The sequence below is a fragment of the Syngnathoides biaculeatus genome, chromosome 10 (assembly GCF_019802595.1).
Source record: "Syngnathoides biaculeatus isolate LvHL_M chromosome 10, ASM1980259v1, whole genome shotgun sequence".
In the NCBI taxonomy this organism is placed as follows: Eukaryota; Metazoa; Chordata; class Actinopteri; order Syngnathiformes; family Syngnathidae; genus Syngnathoides; species Syngnathoides biaculeatus.
In genome coordinates, this window is record NC_084649.1 from 8,259,348 (window position 1) to 8,280,317 (window position 20,970).

The 20,970-nt window shown below is 38.4% G+C and overlaps 3 protein-coding genes across 25 annotated transcripts in view; 2 read left to right on the forward strand and 1 right to left on the reverse strand.

The window, feature by feature from the left end:
• The window catches only part of cd8b (cd8 beta), a 13,875-nt gene extending 3,860 nt beyond the window's left edge, over positions 1–10,015 (forward strand). Inside the window, exons 2-7 of the mRNA XM_061833013.1 lie at positions 3,871–3,993; positions 4,719–5,063; positions 5,455–5,523; positions 5,664–5,753; positions 5,855–5,888; positions 5,983–10,015. Of these exons, the coding sequence (XP_061688997.1) occupies positions 3,924–3,993; positions 4,719–5,063; positions 5,455–5,523; positions 5,664–5,753; positions 5,855–5,888; positions 5,983–5,992 (618 nt within the window). The 5' untranslated portion in view covers positions 3,871–3,923 and the 3' untranslated portion in view covers positions 5,993–10,015. The remainder of the gene's footprint in view (positions 1–3,870; positions 3,994–4,718; positions 5,064–5,454; positions 5,524–5,663; positions 5,754–5,854; positions 5,889–5,982) is intronic.
• Positions 6,011–14,242, forward strand: cd8a (CD8a molecule). 6 transcript variants are annotated; one of them, XM_061833008.1, is made up of 8 exons: positions 6,011–6,027; positions 11,819–11,882; positions 12,054–12,239; positions 12,327–12,650; positions 12,738–12,839; positions 12,946–13,044; positions 13,198–13,237; positions 13,703–14,242. In XM_061833008.1, the coding sequence occupies exons 3-8, from the start codon at positions 12,179–12,181 to the stop codon at positions 13,767–13,769; spliced, it is 693 nt and encodes a 230-aa protein (XP_061688992.1). In that variant the 5' UTR covers positions 6,011–6,027; positions 11,819–11,882; positions 12,054–12,178; the 3' UTR covers positions 13,770–14,242. The 6 variants fall into 6 exon arrangements, with proteins under 6 accessions (XP_061688992.1, XP_061688995.1, XP_061688996.1 ...); XM_061833011.1 differs by lacking the exon at positions 6,011–6,027 and having other exon boundaries at positions 10,136–12,239; positions 12,327–12,489; positions 12,568–12,650; XM_061833012.1 differs by lacking the exon at positions 6,011–6,027 and having other exon boundaries at positions 10,136–12,239; positions 12,327–12,489; positions 12,568–12,650; positions 12,744–12,839.
• Positions 14,243–14,385: 143 nt separating this feature from the next.
• cast (calpastatin) overlaps positions 14,386–20,970 on the reverse strand; it is a 47,774-nt gene continuing 41,189 nt past the window's right edge. For 17 of the 18 annotated variants that reach the window (XM_061832385.1, XM_061832399.1, XM_061832392.1 and 14 more), the window contains 7 exons: positions 20,821–20,913; positions 18,131–18,172; positions 17,951–18,031; positions 16,791–16,877; positions 16,555–16,578; positions 16,202–16,315; positions 14,386–15,622 (listed from right to left, as the gene is read on the reverse strand). In XM_061832385.1, the coding sequence (XP_061688369.1) occupies positions 16,217–16,315; positions 16,555–16,578; positions 16,791–16,877; positions 17,951–18,031; positions 18,131–18,172; positions 20,821–20,913 (426 nt within the window). In that variant the 3' untranslated portion in view covers positions 14,386–15,622; positions 16,202–16,216. The remainder of the gene's footprint in view (positions 15,623–16,201; positions 16,316–16,554; positions 16,579–16,790; positions 16,878–17,950; positions 18,032–18,130; positions 18,173–20,820; positions 20,914–20,970) is intronic. The other variant, XM_061832386.1, reaches the window with a different exon arrangement.

The window sequence follows — 20,970 nt, forward strand, 5'->3', positions numbered from 1 at the left end:
GGTTCTCCCAGAATCCTTCCAGTAAAAAATAATTTAAAAAAAAAGGTTCCTATTTTCAATGCCTAGAATCCACCAACCACGAAGAAGTAAATAGCTAAAACCACTGACAAAGTGGTGTGTACCAACAATGCAGACGAAGATGCTTATTCTCAATGAGAGCAGTGACTATTAAAATGTATGACCTTAGTGGAATACTAGAGATTTTTGTGTGTGCGCAAAAGAGGCTTTGACGTTTTAAGTCTTACATGCTTCCTCCCACTCTGAGCCTCAACCTACGCTGCACAGAACTTCAGACAAGTAAATCGGTTGGGTGTGTGAAACAATAAATACGTCTAATGCCATCAACAAAAAAATTTGAGTAGTGCGTTGCAGCCTTGCAGTGATGGGCTAACCCTATGTAAGACCAGATGACGGACAAAAAATATAAATGACCATAACGTAAAGAGTTCAATGGCAAGCTTAACATTGAACTAAATCTTGACCAAAGGTCAAGCTAGCAACCTTCCATTCCAGTAAATCGGGATAATATTCATAATTCATAGTTCATAATTTTGGCACCCTTTATGTAAACCGTGCAAACTTTAAACCCAGACTCCTAAAAGAACCAGAATCTTTTGGAACCGGAATCTAAATGAAGAACTGGAGTCACACAGGCTCAAGTACTAAACGCTACATGGCTTGATTTCAGATTCATAAACAAATGAGAAAGAAAGTAATTGAGAGCTGTCAATCAGGAAATGGTTCTAAAGCCATTTCTAAAGTTTTGATACTCCAGCGCACCACAGTGACAGCCATAGTCCACATATGGTGGAAACAGAACAGTGGTGAACCTTTCAGGGCTGGCCGGCCAACCGAAATTACCCCAAAAGTGCAGGGGCAAGACTCTTCCCAGAGGTCACAAAAGACTCCACAACAACATCCGAAGAACTGCAGCCCTTACTTTCCTCACCTAAGGCCAGTGTTCATAACGCCACCTTAAAAAATTGTGGGCAAAAATGGCTTCCATTGCAGAGTTCCAAGTCCAAAAACCCATGCTGAGCAAAAATAAAATTCAGGTTTATTTAAATTTTCACGGAATACATCTTGATGATTCCCAAGACCTTTGGGAAAATACTGATCTGATGAGAGAAAATTCAAGTTCCATTGTAGCTGACATAAAATAACACCACATTTCGTAAAAAGAACATCATACCAACAGTGAAATATGGTGGTGTTCGTGTGATTCTCTCGGGCTGTTTTCCTACTTCAGGACCTGGAAGACCTGCTGTGATGAATGGAACCATGAATTCAGCTATCTACCCAAAAAAATCTGAAAGAGAATGTCCTCTGCCCATCTGGTTGTGACCTCTAGATGAAACGAGCTTGGGTTCTACAGCAAAACAATTGTCCAAAACAAATCCACCTCTGAATTGCTGAAGAAAAACAAAACAAATACTTTGGAGTGGTCGAGTCAAAGTCCTGACCTGAATCTTAATGAGTTGCTGTCGTGTTACCTTAAATGGTGGTTCACGCTCAAACCGTCCAATGTTGCTGAGTTACAACAATTTGGAAAGATGAGTGGGCCAAAATTCCTCCAGAACGTTCTAAGATACTCAGTGCAAGTGAAATATAAATATTATAATAAAATAATAATTATATAATAATAAAAAATAGTTATTATATAATTATTAATTATATATAATTATATTGTAAATATTGAATATAAATATAATATTGAAACTTTTTGTCACTTTTTCACACGGGGGTCAATGTGAGCTTGCATTTTTGTCTCTTTTAGTCATAAAACCCGTTGTTCAAAAAATAATTTTCCTTTACTTGTCTTGTCTTGTAAAACTGTTTGAGGATTTGAAACAAAAAATCGTGACAGGGGAAACACCTTTACCATACCACTGGATGCTGATTAAATTTAAAATGCTGATATTTTAAATTATATCTGGGTGGCCTTGAACGAGGTTCTCTGTTGCTTAAGTGGTCCAAAGCTTTTAGTGCAACGTTTGCTCTGAATTACTGCTCGCATACCTGCATGTGTGCGCTCTGGTTCTGTGTTGTATGCAACAGAATTGCATTCAGGAGAGTGCGGGTTTTGAGTTCCCCTTGATGGATTATCATGAGAAAAATACAAAAAATATAGTTGTAAAGTACACCGTTTCTGTTTAACAAAAGCGAAACCAACAAAGCTTTTGTGTGTGTGTGTGTGTGTGTGTGTGTGTGTGGTGGGCGTCGCTTTTCTACAAACACAATGTTTCAATTTAAACAGATAAAAAGCTCACTTGTTTGGCATGAACAAACTGAGGATGATGTCTGAAGCAGGTGTTTGTCTCTTAGAGAACAAAACATATCGATTACAAATATGAAGTTTCAAATGCATAAGCAATCAGGTTATCGCGAGTCTTTAAACCACTTCACGAAAAACCAAAAAATATAATGGAGAAAAATAGGTTACAAATGAGTTGTTGCTGTCTTCCTCCTGACTGTGAGTCAGAGCAGTATTTAAATTCAATGCAACAAGTTTACTAAACACCCAATTTCATTGCCAAAGGCTTAATAGTGGAGTGACACATACATAACCTGCCAACTCTGAAGCAGATCTAGATCTCCTGTTTTCATAGAATCCTGTGGTCTCATTCCCTATCTCACTCGAGTCGTCGACCCACTCAGAACTTCAGGGGGCCCACATCCTCTCACTTAAGAGACCACCACATGCACACACGCTCACACACACACACACGGTTGGTTATCTTTTTCTTTTCTTTTTTTTTTTTTATTACAAATCCCAATTCCACACTTAAACCAGCCTGACTCCATCAAATGGAACCTAAACAAATAATCTGGCATGCGTTGGCGCCATGTAGTATCGTGTCCGTCATATGAGTTACGAGTGATGATGACATACAAATTTATTCAAAACATACATTTGTGAAAACAACACAAATTGTGAACCAACTCTTTTGTGTAAACGGGGCTGAAACAACAAAGGTTGTCATTGTGACTTCTTTGATATTTTCAGTCCTTATTGAAGCTGGGTTTGTAGGACCCAGCTGAACTGGAGGTTACGCACCTGACACCGCAGGAATGCAAACTGCTGCTGTATAGAAACACGACTTTGGTGTCACTCCACATTCAGCACCAGGCTGGATCTGATGAGCGTCACGTTATCTTTGCCTTTCTCTTGCTCCTTGTTGCATTACACATATTTTGTCACTTATCTTTGAACTTTATCCTTCTCTGTGTATCTATTGGTAAAACGCAACATGTGGTAACAATCGAAAATAATCTAATCTAAGAGTGACATCCTAAAGTCCTGCTTTACACAAATATTGAGTTTTGAGGGGAAATTGCTGTCCTCATCCTAAAACCCGACTAATTGATTGGACTACAAAGCTAAATTACACAGTCACAAGATATATGAAAATGAAAATAATAAACAAAAAGGCAAATAAGTAAAAAAAATAGTATCTAATCCAAGAGGTTATTCCATCAATATGTAATATTTATCGTCGCTTTTCTAGTTTGCAATGTATAATGTATCGCATTCTACAAGTACGGGTTCACAAATATGACAAAAACAGTACAACGCAGTTCTACACTACTGCGAATGACGTGGTTTTTGTTCAATTAATTCATGAAAAATTATTTTAAAAAGTGATCATCATTTCAAATACATTTTAAACGATAAAAGTAATAGCTGAGACCAAGAGAGTACTCCAAGTGGCTTATTTAGGATACTATACTTTATTATTGTTGAATAGTTCATGTCAAAATGTGTCCCCTTTGGTAGGTTGTGTGCGTGTGTATGTGAGTTACATCAGGGCGTTACCATGACGATTTAGGGACCCCGACACATAGAACCCTCCCATCATCTCGTGACAGATTGAGGGCAGAAAAAATGAAATGATCAGCGTTGGTCCCCAAGATCAACAAAGATGGGAGCGTTGGCGCCTGAAGTGATCCTGATATCGTGGACTCTGCTGACCCCCTGCCTGCAGTCATTGGGTGAGTTTCATATGTTGTTATATTTTACGCGTACATTTGTTTGTATGACAGCTCGTTCAGGAATCTTCAGCAAAGAGTCGATCTCAAGTTGATCCTTTATGATCACTTGTGGAATGTGCTATACTATACCAAACATCTCAGACAATGCAGCCTGTGTTTGATTTGGGTCAATTTTGATCGCTTTACACTTTTGTCCTTTCAGAGTTTTTTTTTTTTTTTTTTGGATTACTGTCTGTTTATTAACTGGGCTATAGCCCAAAGAAGCAGACGCTAGTTTCCTGTGCGGCTTCAGGGTTGTTCAACCATTTTCTTTATTTTCATACAATGTATGAATTCAATAAGAAAATGCAACCTATTTGGGAAGTGGGTAACTGTCAGTCTCCAACAAGTTGATTGCCCTGTTTCTGAGAAGGTGACCAAACAATACTACGTCAAATACTATGTCAATTAATTCTGTCTGTTTTTTGGTTGTTTGTTTTTTGTTTAATAACCGTTCAGTGTAGCCATCCTGTCCTTTTTCTTTACAAAAACATTTCCATAGATTTAAAAGAAAAGAAAAAAAATTCACTGCGGAAAAGTATCGTAGTCTCAGTTTTCTTTTTTTCCTAGTAGTCTCATAGTGCAAAAGGTTAGACGGTCCTGGTCTACAATTTGGTGCAGATCCAAAAACCCTTGAGTTCTGTATTGTTTAAAATTGTGTCCTGCGTTTTTTCCCCCCACTATAGATTTGGGCCAGATCCCGCAACCAGCAGTCATGTACCCGCAGCTCCTCAGTACAGCATTTATTCAATGCAAATGTGACAACATCTCCTGCGAATCAGTCTTCTGGTTCCGCACGATTTCCAAACAAAATAAAGTTCAGTTTCTAGGCAAGGTAAACAGTGCCAATCGTCCGTCGCCGGGAGACAACACGGATGATCGTCGCTTCCAATTGAGCAGAAAGAGCAGCGCGTTGTTCATCCTGCAAATATTCAATGTGACAGAAGAGGACACCGGAACGTATTCTTGTATTTTAAAGGACAGGAAAAATCAAGAAGTGTGGCTGCCTGGCGTTCTTCTTCTCCCTGGAGGTTTGTATGCCCGCTAAACATATTGGCGGATCATGTATTTTATACTCACGTAAATTACTCCATCATTACCTGAGAATAAGGAGGAATACTCAAGACACCTGCAATCCACAAAAAATGTTCAACTATTTCTATGGTTTTAATCCACATTTTTTAAGGAAACATCCAAGGGTCCTATTGAAGCATTAATTCATTCATTCCAAACGAAGAATAAAAAATGTTAATCAAGAAATGTTTTTAAATGTAGTTAGGTTACTTTGAGAAAATCACAAAAATAGTTGCATTTTTGCGTTTGGAGCGAAGCCGTTTGAGATCTTTCGTAAATATTGCCGTACGTTTCACCGCCTCTTTGCATTTTTTATGGTATTAAGTCATTTTTTCTTTATTATGACAGAACAACTCCCGACAAAACCTCCTCAATCAACGCCCCGACTTATCTGTAGCTGCAGTGAGAATTTAGCAGGTAAATCAGTCATAAATAATCTAATTGTGTAATAACAGGTTATAGTCGCTAGATGAGCCCATCAAATGATTTTGTTTGATTATGTAAGCTATGACACATTTAACTTTCATTGTGTGTGTGTTTTAAATATTGTGCACCAGGTGATTGCGACTCTCTCATCCTGTGGTCATTGGTCGGACTTGCCGCAGTACTGGTGATGACACTTACCTGCAGCCTGTACTACTTCAGCCGTGAGTATTTCAAATGTGATATTGGAAATGTTTCTCACATCACAATTTTCTGAATGAAGGACAGAATGATTTATTGTGCTTCTTCACATTGTTTGTTACAGGACTCCCCAAAAAATGTAAACACCGTTTTGTGAAGTGAGTATAATGTTAAGTTTAATGAAAAGCTTAATTTAAAACGTCCACTTTTGACTGTATGTAATTGAGCGTTTTCATTGCATTTCTTTTAAAGGTGGAGGTAAAAGACGATTGCTCAATAAACAACGTACCCGCCAAAGTATGTGCCATATACACAAAATTGCAGACTATACAGTAGTTGTTTATATTGCCCTTAGTGTTTGTGGATTTTGTTTCTTAAGGCCTCAATGAATACAATATGTTTACTACTACTTTGAACTGTGACACGAGAATTAATGGACTCGAATTCAAATAATTCAAGCATTGGGTAGTACCATTAATTTATACAAAGGGATGTTCAAATCTTTTTTTTTTTTTTTAAAGATGGTTCAGACCCTTCATTATATTTATTTTTGATATATTTGGAAAAATACATGATGTGATATTTGAGACAACGTCGCTCTCTGATTGGTTAGTGCATCTACCTTCTAGTTTTGAAGACCTGGGTTCAAAACCGGCCTTGCCCATGAGCCGTTTGCATGTTCTTCCTGTGGCTTCGTGGGTTATTTCTGGAGACTCCACTTTCCCCCTGACTCGCCAAAAACATGCATGGGAGCTTAACTGAGGACTTTAAATTACCCCTCTGTGTCAATCTGACTGTGAATATTTGTTTATACAGTTTGTGCCCTGCGATTGGCTGGCAAACAGTTCAGGGTGTACCCCTGGTTCTGGCCTGCAATTAGCTGGCATAAGCTCCAGCATACTCATGAGGATAAGCGGTGTTAAAAAAAACAGATGGATGGATGTTCGAGATGCGACCAGAACAAGCCAATCCCATGCATCAGCTTTAGAAAGTGGAAGAGATTTTAAGGGGAAAAAAAAGAGCTTTAACAGCTATTGTTGAAACGTAAGGAAAATTTTAATTATAGAAATTCCCAAAACCAACTGTAATTTACTTACAAATTTTCTCCCAGTAATGTAATGGATTACGATTACCATCCATAAGCATTGTAATTCATTTATGTAATGTGGTTGAATATACTTTGTGACTCCCAAGCCTGCAGGTAATGGATGTAAGACGGCATGAAAACCTTCTAACTTCTAATTGTTTGAACAAACAAACAAATAAATGCATAGCCAGCCCACTGACAGCTGTTTTCTTTTAATGGGGTTTTAAGTAGAAATTGAACAAAAGCATCAACAGTGAATTCTTTCTTTAACAGCTTTATTCATGCCTTTATGTTGTTTCATTCTAAGTATTGCAGCTCTAGCACAAAGGGGTGGTTTGTTATTTAAGTCTGGATACTATATAGCAAACTAGATAGAATGTTTCAACCAGAGGTGGAACTAATTCACATATGTGCAAGTCACAAGGAACTCTCAAATCATAACCTTCAAATCTCAAGAAAGTCCCAAGTCAGTGTGTGGGTGTCTGTGTGGTGGGGGGTGTCAAGCAAGTCAAGTCCAGTTGCCATTAAAATTTAAGCAAGTCGAGTCAAGTCATGACTTGGTTTAAGCAAGTCAAGTGTCAAGTCATACAATTTTGCTCCAGCCACAGCGTATATTGGCCTGATAATAAAACACTTTTACACAAATCATAACTCTAAAAATATATTAACACCTTATAAAAGGTAAATGAACAGCTGACTTTATTGCACTGAAATGAATGAAAAAGTAATATTTGAATCTCAAATTAACTCAACTTTATTTCTGAACAATCCTTTCTGTTAATTCTGTGTTGACACACTTGAAACGCCTACGCTTCATAAGACAACAAAAAGTCTATCCGTCCATCCATCCATTTTCTTTTGCTGCTTATCCCCACAAGGGTCTCGGTGCTGTGTGCTGGAACCTATCCCAGCTGTCAACGGGCAGGAGGCGAGGTGCACCCTGAACTGGTTGCCAGCCAATCACAGGGCACATTGAGACAAACAGCTGCACTCACAACCACACCTAGAGGCAAATTAGAGTGTTCAATTAATGTTGCATGTTGGGGGGAAAACCGGAGTGCCCGGAGGAAACCCACGCAGGCACGGGGAGGACATGCAAACTCCACACAGGTGGGGCCACAATAAAAAGTCATATATAATAAATATTTTCACCTTTTTGCACCTTCGTGACAAATAACCTGTCCAAGCAATTTGAAAAAAAGAAAAAAAATCTTTTCAGAAGTAAAAAAAAAACAATTGTTTTGACTAATGTTGTTGCTTACGTGTATTTATGTTCTCATAACTAGGGTGTATGGATTTAAAATTAATATTTAGAAGCACTGACATTGGACAATTAACAGTTGTCATTAGATCCAAGGGTGTGTTTTATATGCTTATATGACACAACGGATGACATTTTAATGTTGACCCTTCAATAAACGTGTTCAGTAGTTCGAAAATTATATCCACGGGCTCACAATTTGTACTTCTTTTTCTTTCGGCTTGTCCTGTCAAGGGTCGCCAGAGCCTGTTATCTTTTTCCATCTAAGCCTATCTCGTGCATCCTCCTCTCTAAGTCACCCACTGTCCTCATGTCCTCCCTCACAACATCCATCAACCTTTTCTTTGGTCTTCCTCTCGCTTTTTTGCCTATGGATTGCAGTGTTATTTTAAATAGTTTTTTTTTTTAAATCACCATGATTGTGTGAAAGGTGAGCCCATGCAGCAGACACAACGCCGGTGGCATCTTTTGGCAACTCTTTAGTCATGCCTACCCACAAACACCCTATCCGCAACTGAAAAAAAACTGTTATACATAACTGACCGCTAGCAACTAGCATATTATTTTCGACGCTACTTCCTACTCTTACATAGAAAATGATAGCGAGAAAGAAAAGGAGAGCTAAAAAGAGTTTAGCGCGCCTGTGACTCTTCATAAAAGGTTCGGCCAGTTATTATCAACTGTCCTTTACTTATAGGTCTCCTAAAATGTTCGAAATCACATCTGTTTACCTTTTAATTGTCCCAAATCAATCAATGAAACTTAATGTTTGAGCACTTAGATAAATCATGTTAAATTAGCTGACCTGTCTTTTTCTAATCTTGTAGTGACGGATGAAGTTCGACGTCTGGGTTAAATTGCAAGCCAAGCAGGTTGACATGTTTTGTTTAGTTTTTTTTGCAGACTTGATCAACGACATCATCCTTGAATCCACTTTTTTTGTCCTCGGAGCTTCTTCCATGGTGGTTTGTGCAGATTAGCATCTTTATTTCTGTTACACTGACAAGTGTGCAACGATGCAAATTGGGTTGCCAGGTTGGCGCAAATGACCCCCCCAAAAAGAAAAAAAAAAACATTTCTGTCAAACAACAAACCATAGGTAAACTGTCACATTTCCAATTGTAAAGGTGAAGACAATTTCAAGTCAAATCTTTCAGTATTTAGCAAGCAAGTCGCAAGTCAAAAAACCTGGCAACTCAACTCGAATCAAGCCAGTTTAACTTAACCGCCCCCCCCCCCCTCCCCATTTCAACTCCCATTGCATAATGGAATTCATTACAAAGGTTACAAGCGTACAATAGGTCAAAACAACTTACTTCGGGCTACCATTGGAAAGTTTGTACATTTTATAAATGCTGTACATGCATCTAATCTACAGTACAGGTTGGTTCATTTTGAGTGATACTGCATTAAGGACGTGGAAAGCTTTTAGTACATTTGTACGTTGGCCTGGAAGTGCAAAACAGTATAACACATTGTGAAACACTTTAAACTGTACATTTGTCACGCAAAGCTTTAGTTCCATGTGTAAACAAAATGCCTGGTGTGTATATGACTTTGTGGCTTCCCTCGTACACACACACACACACACTTGTGTGAAAGAAGAGAAAAATGCGAGCTGGTGGTTGCTGGAGACTCGGGGAGTACATGCGACTCTTTCCTGTGTGCAGGAGAGCTTCAAGCCTTGTTTACCCTTTGAGCTCCTCATTTACTCTCTGGAAAAAAGGACCACAAAGATACCAGAAAATGAACCACAAGATCTGTGAAAGCAAAGAAACAACACTGTTTCAAAAGACGACAGTTTGGAAAGGAAAAAAGAACTCTACCATGACTTCTTTGGGATAAATTGGATGTTGTTGGATTTTGTTGGGGAATACGCAAAAATCACATGTACATGTTGGTTCCATGCAAAATATGCAGATACGTCTCTGTCTCTCTCTCCCCCTGCCCCCTCTCTAAATATGTATATATATATATATATATATATATATATATATGTATAATATATAAAGTATGCATGTACATGTGTATATAATATACAGAGTATATTCATAATAGATTTATAGGAGACACTTTAAAATGACTCCACTTCCTGAAGTAAATGCTACTCGTGTAATGAATCACAAATGCAGGAACTTAAAAGTAATTGTTGTCAATTTCTTTCATTCATTCAAAACAAAAAGCATTTTGTTTTGTCCCCGGCAGCCCCACCCCCATGAAAAGCAACACCAAAACATGGCATTATCAAACATTCAAACTTTTGCTTTCAATTTCAAAGTTTCTACCAACCAATTATGTCTTCTCTGAAGCTCCATCAAAATAAAATAATGTGTTTCTTCTTATCCAGCTCAGAGTGACGTGAAAATGTCTCAGTCAGTTCCTCAATATTATTTTAGAAGGGTTCAATTATGTATGTGCAAATAAAAATTTAAATTAATTGCCGTTTAATGGGTTGAAATATTTTATTTTTTCACATTTTGCCATGTGCACCGTCACTGAGCAGAAACTCAAACTTTGCTGGCAGCTTTACCGTCGAACTACACCATCATTGACTTGTGACAAAACAGACTTTTGGTCTTCCCTGCAGTGATGAAGCAGATATCCCCAATAACTTAAAACAAAGGCAGCAGGAGTGCCGTCATAAAAAACAAACCCAAAAAAAACCCCACAAAAAAAAAAAAACATTTAATCATATTAAAAGTGAAACATTAACAGGCTGAAAAGTATACAGTAATCGCAATCCTCTGTATTTGTTCTGCTACCACCCACGCTGCCAACTACTAAACTTGTGTACTATATTTACTTTCCATCAATAAAGAGGAAATGAGGGAGATGTTAAAGAAGATTTGAACGACAAGTGGAAACTTTACCTACAACCCAGTAAAGTTGCCACGTTGTGTTAAACCTTAAAAAAATTAATCCCATGATTTGCAAATCACGTTCAACCTATATTTAATGGAATACACTGCAAAGACAAGATATTTAATGTTCATTCTGTTTACTCCATCCATTTTCTGAGCCGCTCATCCTCACAAGGGTCGCAGGAGTGCCTATCCCAGCCTAACCTTTCTTTGCCCCCAAGTTACTCAACGACTGGTGTAGTAACACCAGGATCATCGACGCCCGCTGCTCTCCTCATTTAGCGGTTCTTGCAGTCTCGTGCAGACCTGCTAGCGGCAGCCATTGTGATTGTTGTTAGCGCAGCACTTAGCCATCTGTTTACAACTGTAAACTAAACTAAAATAAAGCTCGCCCACCCCGACGGATCCGTTTATTGTTGCTGATGACTTCAATCGAGCGTGTTTAAAGAGTTTTCTCCCCAAGTTCGTCCACTTTGTGAAGTCTACCACCGGAGGGGATTAAACCCTGGATCATGTCTACTCCAACATTAAACGCCCTTCTTCCTGGATGGCCGATTCCATGTTTGCATGTCCATCACCGCCACATTCACCCCCCCTACTAGAAGACAAACAAGGCCACAAACTAAGACAATTACAGCATGGCCTGAGAATCCTCTTTCTCACCTGCAGGGCTGTTTTGTAACCATCCGGTTGAGTCACTGCCGTTTTCTTTGGGTAATCTTTTTTGGCTCCATGTTAAGTGGGTTAAGTGAACCGTGTTGTATGGGGGGTACACGAGGTGTACGTTATTTCTTGCCTCCTGGAATTTTTTTTCCATCATGTCATTCTTTTTCTCTTTTTTTTTTAGCTTATTTATTCGACTTTATTTTGTCACAACAGATTATGTTTGGGGGATTTCTCGACAGGCCAAAGATTCAACTATTTGCATACAAGCAATTAAAAAGTAAGTACTATTCATTACTATTGTCTTTTACCGCCCTTCTAATGTCGAGGTCTAGCAAGGCGATTCAAGGCATGTGATGCAGTACATTTGTCATTGTCAGCATTTGGTGGCAACAGAAATGTGTAAAAGACAGATGACATGCAGGCCTGCTCCTCTGTCACCATTATGTAGAACACGACCTCGATGGAGAGGTTGTCTAAAACGTTTGAGGCACCTCACGAGAGGCGTGGTCCTCGTGTCCTCTCTTGCAAGCAGATTTCCTCCCCTGACAGCATGAACACATCCTCTACGTAGTCATGCACTTTAAAATGGATCAGCAGTGGATCTGCATCCTGGCAACGCTGTCGTTTTACAACAGTAAGTTACTCGTAAACTTGACCCAAAATATTTTTACTGCCGTGTTAACGAGGCGAGGGGCAATTCCCACTTTGTATTGTCATCCAGAGTTAACAGCAGGAGATAGTAGCGAGCTTGTCATCAAAGATGGATACAAGGTTGAAGTGAGATGCAGGCCCTCTGACATCGGCACCATTGTCATGTGGTTTCGAGTACTGGACAAATCCGGCATTGAGTTCCTGGCGTCTTACACCAATAACGGCATCAGGAAGTATGTGAGCGGCTCCTTCTCGTCCCACTTCAGTGACCTACGAATCCGTGATGACATCCTCATTCTAAAGTCCTTCAGCAAAGGTCGTGACAGCGGCACTTACAGTTGCGCAACTCTTAAAAACAACGAACTTAAATTCGGCCCGCTCATCAGACTGACAGGTGAGTTTGTTTTTTTAAACTAAGTTAAAATTTTGCATGTATGATGATGACGGGACACCATTAGATAATATAAAACCTTTTCTTGAGAAAAAGTTGAGGCTGCCTCCAAACCTACTGTGGCCCCCACTGCCAAATTTCAGCCACCCTCAACCGCTTTACCGTGTGCCTGTGAGAATCTTACAAAGCAAGGTAGAGTACATTAGCAATGTCACTTTGAGTCACAACTCACAGTTGTCAATCCTGTGTGGATGACTGCAGCTAAGTAAATCACTATCTTTTTTTTTTTTTTCATTAGGTGACTCCATGTCGTGTAATCCCATTATAGTTATTCCACTAGCAGGCAGTTGTGGCATACTTCTCCTATTCATCCTCATTATTGTGGTGTACTGCAACCGTAAGTCCTTTTGAATATGTGAAAGATATAAGTGGGGTCCTCAAGGCGGCTATCCCATCCAATTTTAATTTTGGACTAATTGCTTACACTTTTGAAAAGTATCTTCACTTTTCTGGAGTTTGAATGTTCTTTTTGTTGAATGTTCTGTTGCAGGTGTGAGAACACGTAGGTGCCCGCATCACTACAAAAAGAGGTACAGTACATTGTTTTCTAATTTAACTATGTCATGTAAAAATTCTTATAAGGTCATTTGTGGCCCACGTTTTAGGCAGACTAAATTCATTGGTTTAAGTCTGGAAAATATTGCATTATGCTGAAATTAAATGAAAATGCATACCTTAAATATCTGGGATAATTCGGAATGCATATTCAATAACACGGCATATTAATACATAAATGCTAATTTGAGTTTATATGTTGGTGCAATTAACGCAACAATTTTGAACAGTAATTAAGTATCAAATTGAATAGCTCCTACCAGTGATAATTCAAAATTGGATGTCCGTATATTAGACTTTGAAAATGACATTTCAAATGCTAAAAGTCGTCATGACAAAAATGCTCATAGAGGCAGATTAATCTGAGAAAAGAAGATGTTGATACTTGAAATAACCTCAAGGTTCTCTTTTGTCTAAATAAACTTTTCTAACTCTCGCAGGCCAATGAAGAAAATTGCTCGTGGAAAACAGCAACAACAGCAGCAGCAGCAACAACAGCACAATTGATCACTTTCCACATTATAAACATTCGACTGTCGACAGCATTTCTTCCAGAACAGTAGTTTTTCGAGTAATCATCAGGTCCATTTTTACAAATCCCTTCAGTATAGTTAGTTCAGTTTTAGTGGCGACAAGACTTCAGTTTATCTGTAATAAATTGAGATACATTATTTCTTCTTAAATCTCAAATTAGTAGTAGGACGCATGAGAATAATTTATGCCCATTAAAAAATGATGAGCATGTAGACAGACAAAGAATATTTTATTTTGGTAGGCTCAATATTTACTTATCCATATCATACAGAATATTCAAATATGGATTTTGTATTTTTTTTTACTTGAGATTTCTCAAAATAAATGTTTGAATACATTTGTTGTACTCTTCACTTTTAAAATTAAACTACCGCTTTTTATAACCTTACTGTTTTTGATTTACAAATACCCAATTAGTATTAAATTGGTAAGTTTATTATTTATTAATACATGTGTGTGTGTATACATATATATATATATATATATATATATATATATATATATATAAAATTGTGGTGAATTAAGTGCACAGTATTTTAAAATTTGTAAATTTGAGATAGTACTATATGAAATGAAAGATCAAAGCGCAATGAGTTATTTGTCTTTATTTATGTTCCTTGTTTTCTCACAGATTTCAACAAATAAAACCCGCTCATTGCATCACTATCAGCCATTCGGGATGCGAAAATATATTGGTAGACGTTCAATAGTTTTAACAAGATAGATGTTGTGTTTAAGCCCCCCAAAGTGAACAGGAAGTGGGCTGCTCTACCTTTCTGCAGAGTGAAAAACCACCAACTCAGGAGTTCTTGTTCAGGTTTGAGACACACACACACATCCTTGCACTTTTGAGAACAAAGTAAGGAAAGATGTTCTTAATATTTAGACTTTCCCCACACATCAAGGTAGCTTTTAATTCCTTTTAGCAAAAAATGGTGTGGAAATAACACATCTACTGATGATTAGATTTATTAGATTCAATTAGCATTTCCATATCTAAAGTATGTCACCTCTCTTGATGTGCATGCAAAAAAAGAGGAAGAAAATGTCATTGTATTCACTTAACACATCAAAGCCCTTTAAAGTCATACAGTGTATTTTTTTATAGAGTAAAATCTTTTTTTTTTTTTTTTTTTTTACAGTTGTTGTAAACACCACCTTGGTTTACAAAGTGCAATTGTGGAAAACCAGTACATTTTACAAAAATATATACCAAAGACCCTATAGATATTTCTCTAAATGGCATTTGCAAGAAATTAAGCCTCCTCAAAGCTCTGCATATTTGTAAGTATTGTCGAAAATAAAAGTGAACACAGCTTTACACCAACATCTTAATGGCACTTGAGCACATGATGATTAAAAAAAAAAAACAGAAAATAAAAAAACTAATTGGATTTGTAGAAAGCGTCGCACAACATGTTAGTACCATGCACTCACGCCGCGCTGCTGATGTAAGATGGCCGTCACCAAGCTCGCACGGCCGTTGTTACGAGTGAGGCGTAGGATAGTGGAAACACGACACGGACAACACCTCTCTTCTCCGCAATGACCAGCAAACTAACTTTTTGGGGTTCCAGCATGTCGCGCCACATAAAAATGGAAAGCTCCTCATCCTTAAATACGAGTGAAACCAAGCAAACAATGCATGGTTGTACGCAAGTGTGTGTGTGTGTGTGTGTGTGTGTGTGTGTGTGTGTGTGTAAGTTGTCGTTCAGCTACTGTACATCCTTGATGATTTCAAAAAATACAATCTCGATGCAGATAATCGGGTCCCCGTGGGTGCGTGCGTCCTCAAAGGCCTCTGGAGGTCAAACTGCATCAACAACCTGCAACAAACATTACTGGATGAATGTCTTCATTTTCGCGGATTATTAGGAGCATTCAGCACAAAAGAAAGCTACATTTGCTTGTTTCAAAAAGTATTCTAAAAAAAAAAAAAAAAAAAAAAGATGTGCTTTTGATTCTTGACCTGGGCGTGTGTGGTTAAGCAACCCGTAACATTGTGCATGGACCCAACCCCACCCTCTTCCATGGAATGATTATGCTGCACTGGCGTCAGAATTGGGAAACATCCAATAACACACCATATCACAAATAAAAATGACAAAATGTGTACCCTTGACAGTTAAGATGGACGAATCAAATGATATAATGCTGAATACATTTTGACTGAAAACACGACAAGAAAACATTTGTTTTTCAACAATATGCCGTAAAATTGTAAAAAAAAAAAAAATCCCCAAGTATTTTGTTCAATTTTGTCTCACTTAAAATGTGTCTTTGACGGTGTGTTGAGAAAGTTGGATCCATTGGATTTGTCGCAACCATTCTGCAATGACTTCCTTTGTCCCTGCAGCGTGAACACACTTCGTTTCGGATTGGTCAAGCGCACCGACGACACAAACCTGACAATGAGCAGTCTAGCTCTTCTTTCCATGCTTTGTAGACGTCGGCACCACATCCGAGCTGAGCCGGCCAGAGAGCTGGTTGTCGCCAGGGGACTCTGATATGTGTTGTTTCTGGAACACAAGGTTGAGTTCAAAATCAAATCAGACCAAATTAAATCAGATAAAATACTCAGAGCCACACGCCACATGCAATCAATCAGTCAAACAGGCCTAATGCATTTGTACATATGAGGTGAAGCATAAAGGAGAGCGTGCACTGCATGCAGCAGCTGTGTGTGCAGCAAGCTTGTTGCACCGAGATGAATTTTGTACTTTGTAGCACATCTTCATGCAGCAGGAACGTTGCTTACTTTAGACTTTGACTTGCTCTTGCTCTGTAAGTAACAAAGTTGACACCTACGTCATGCTATGCAAACGCCAGGTGACTGAGGGGGCTCTTTTAAGTCCTAGTGAACAACCTCGAGAGGGGATACTCACACTAGTTCCCCCCCCCCCATTATTTATACATTTATCTATGCTAAGTAATTAAAATGATGTTTTATGAATATTATGTGTGACGCCCGCATGGCTCATTTTGTTTATTTACCTTGCCTGTGCCTGCCTTTGCCTTGGTTGCCGGCTCATTTGGTAGGACGGTCCGAGCTGGTGTGTCTTGAACAGGACAGGACATAGGCTGCCGGAAAAAAGGAAAAAAGATTTGAAATGTCAAATAATTATGTGGAAATATGTCTGCCTTCAGCATTAATCACTGAGAAGGGATAAACACTTTAATGTAATGGCCCATAAAAACGCCACAAGACACAGGTGGCCAAGTGAGGATGTGTGCTCCTATGTTCATATTAATGGAGCTTTACTTATATTAGGAATAACAGAATGTTGCCTTTGTCAAGACAAAATGATTGAATTCCTCCTGGCAAATTAGAGCAAATTAAAAAACAATGTACATTTAAAAGAAAAACAATACAAAAAGACAAATGTAGAAATGTTACAATAATTGTAACGCCATCTCGCTGGTGTTTCCTTGGCGGTGTTCGATGGGGTGGCCCACGTTAGGATGCATCAAATGATATTAAATGATTTTCCATCCTTTGAAACGATGACGAAACCTGGCATGGCCGCAGTGTTTGTGTGGGTGCGTGGGAGGTTGCAATTTTCCAACCACTGCACGGGGTTCAGTTTGAATGCGCAATAGGTCAATAATTGTTAACCAGTGATGAGAGATCATCAGTTGTGCTGTGGGAAATTATCCAATTTCACAAAAACAAAAAAATACAAATCTTTGTTCATCTATTAATCTATGCCAGAGTCAAAGAGTAACCAGCAGAAGAATTAAATTCTCTTGCTGCACTAAATGGCAGAAAGGTACAATTAACCCGTGTATCCACCTTTTGCAATTTAAAAAAACTGAATAATAGCTTTATGTTTACCTAACAGGCTCACATTTCATACTAAGAAAATTTGAGAGTAAATTGGGATGAGATAATTATTTTTTCAGTACCATTACATGTACTTCCTGACATTATTGTGTGTGTGTGTGTGTGTGGTGTGTGTGTGTGTGAGCTTTTTCAAATGTAAATGTAAATAAATGTGTGCTTTGGCTCTATAAAGGTTGGGAAACATTGTTATAATAATTAGGATATTATTTGACAGTATTTTTACATTTATGGCAAGCCAGGATGATTTTAGCAAAGGGAATCCCAGACTTTACTAAGTAACTGTAACTGTGAAAAGTCAATTTTGTGGTACCTGCAAGGGCTCCGGTGGAGTCAGATCCGATGTGACGAAATCACTGGACAGCAAATCCAAGGCTGTTTTATCGTCCATAGTCTTCAACGGGGGAGAAAAAAAAATGAAAGATGAACTATTACTATTACTACTAATGTGCATGCACATCATATCCATGCATCATCGTTGTGCTGTACTCACCTTCTTTGGCGTGGCGTCTTTAGCCTTAGCTTCAGCCATTTTCTTTAAAAAGTCAGTTGATTAAAGTCAGATTGCATCATACACAGTACTTGGGTTTAAAAAAGAATACTGCATTTGTTCATTTAGTCACCGAGGTTGTTCATTTCACCTACTGGATAAGATAACCTGTATTAGGTGTCTAGTTGAAGTAACAAGACGAGGCCCTTTTTTTTTTTTTTTTTTTTTTTTTTTTTTGCTTACTGTTGAAAAATGCCGGCTCTGTATGGCTTTTTATACTGCAATGTGTTTTCTGTACAGCAGGGAAGTTTGACGTTCTCACTCTGGTTGTTGATATGGTTATGGATATTTATTGAGAATGCAGTTAGACAGAACAAGGTTTAAGAAGAGAAGAGAGAACTGAAAAGAACAACAGTAAAGAAGAATAGAAGTACAAAACGGTATGAAGTATACAATAATGTTACATAGGGGTCAGGATCTATCTACAGCGTATATTTGGAGGCTTTTGGAGTCGCGCTCACGATTAAGTACTGTATTAAATACAGAATATCTCCTGAAGAAAAGGAATTAAGTGTTTTTTTCCTATGGAGAATTTGTGTTCGATACAAAAGAGCAAATGATCAACAACATTTTATGGACAGATGAAACAACAATTGAGCTTTTTGGCAACGTACATTAACAGTATGTTTACAGATGGTGCAATGAAGCCTTTAAGGAAAAGTAAACCCTCTCAACAGTTAAAGGAATACTCCACTGAACAATGAAAAGCCTAAATCCGATAGGTCATAAGTACTGTACCTTGAAAATTGGAGGTTAATCCCGATATCATTTAATGGTGTTTTGAGAAGATTTTTATCTGCAATTACGAATTTTCATGAAAAAAGTGAAAAAGATGACGCGCTGTGGCGACCCCTAACGGGACAAGCCGAAAAGAAAAAGAAGAAGAAACAGAGAAATCATGGCCGATTTGTAGTGTCATCACATGTGGTACCACCACCATCGGACACGTGACAATGCCCTAATGTATCGCAAAATGTTGCCATAATTCGGATAGAAATAATCTGAGGAAGGCTCGGTGGCATGTTCTGCTCAGTAAGAAAAAGCAACATTTAAGGACCCAGTGGCTAGCGAAGTGTGGTCGCCCTGAGCCATACGACATATGTACAGGTGTATTTGATAATTTATTTAAGAACAATACTTTTAGAGTACAATAAGTGTCTGAATTCTTATGATGTTGCTAACCAAAGATGACAAAAGTACCTCTTACCATTTAATGCAAGTTCTTGTGATTTCACAGGTCATGCGCACGATGAGACTTCCATCCGTTAATCATGACCGTAATTCAATTTAATAGGCCATCACGATGGTACGATGGTGAACATTTCTTGCCGACAAAGGCATGTCTTTCATTCGTTTGATTATCTTGTCTTTATGTGAAGTTGGCAAAATGTTGATTGTCAACGTCGAGTACGAATGCTTTGGCATACTCCCCATCTGATCACAGCAAAACCCTCCCTCTCCACAAAGGCTGTCCATTCTTGTTGAAAACTTCTGTACTCCTCATATTTTTTTCTTTGAGCGACCTTTGTCAAAAGTTTTCCATAGTTATCATAAGTATCGTGGTTAGTTACCGAGTCAGACTCCGCATCATTCCCATCACCATTATTTCGAGCCACAGGTTCAAATCTGTATGGACGTATTCCTCCGTCTTCCCGATCAACCGATACTGCTATTTCTTCAGCAGATAAGGATAAATCCGAGAAATCAGTGTGGTCCGTGACTGTGTATTATTTTGCCTGCGCACAGGATACGCCACTTCCTGTTTTGTAAGTCATGTGACTCGCCAAAATGGTGCCGCCCGTGAAAATTCGTAATTGCCAATAAAAATCTTCTCAGAACACTATGAAATGATATTGGATTAACCACAAATTTTCAAGGTACAGTATATGACATGATCTATCGGATTAAGGTTTATTGTTGTTCAGTGGAGTATTCCTTTAAGCGTGGTGGAGGATTGTTACATCTGGTACTGGAGGCCTTGACTCTATCACAGGTATCATGAAATGAGACAATTATCATGAGATTTTATGCGAAATGTCATACTCTGTGTAAGAAAGTTTGGCTTGAGGCAAAGATCATGGGTCCTCCAGCAGGACAAAGATCCAAAGTACACATCCAGAAGCACCCAATAATGGTTGAGAAGGAAAAAAAATGGTCTGCTTTAAAATGCACAGCAAAGAGTCCTGCTCTCAATCCAATTCAAAATCTTTTGGGGGGAACTGAAATCTACCAGTCGGGAAAAGAATTTTGCTAATGTTCAAGAGATTGAACAAATTGCAAAGAAAGAATGAGATAAAATACCACCTGAAAAGTTAAAAAAATACAAAAAAATGTTTGGAGGCCCCCATCACTGCCAAAGTAGGCGCAACCAATTATTAAGGAGGGAGCACAATATTTCTGCACATTCTGTTTCCATTTTTTTTCCCCTTTGAAATAACAATATCTACATTGCCATGCAAAGAATTGCCCCCAAACAAAACTTTCAAAGTTAACTGGTACTGTGTGGAAAAGCGGACAACGCACTTAACGATGCATTAATAAAAAGGAGAGGCCACTGTGGTGAATTTATTTTCCAGCCTTTTTTAAATGAATGCAAGGCTCTCTTGATGGTCTAAAATTCATTTTTTTGTTACCTTCAGATCCTCCTCGGTGGGTCTATACTCTGGCGGCAGACTGTCGTCTCTCTCCCCCATTTTAATGAGCCTCTCTTCAACAGCCTTCTTCTCCTGTTCACAAAACACACATTTTGTGAGCACTTTAAAAATGACTTTGCAAGTTTATTT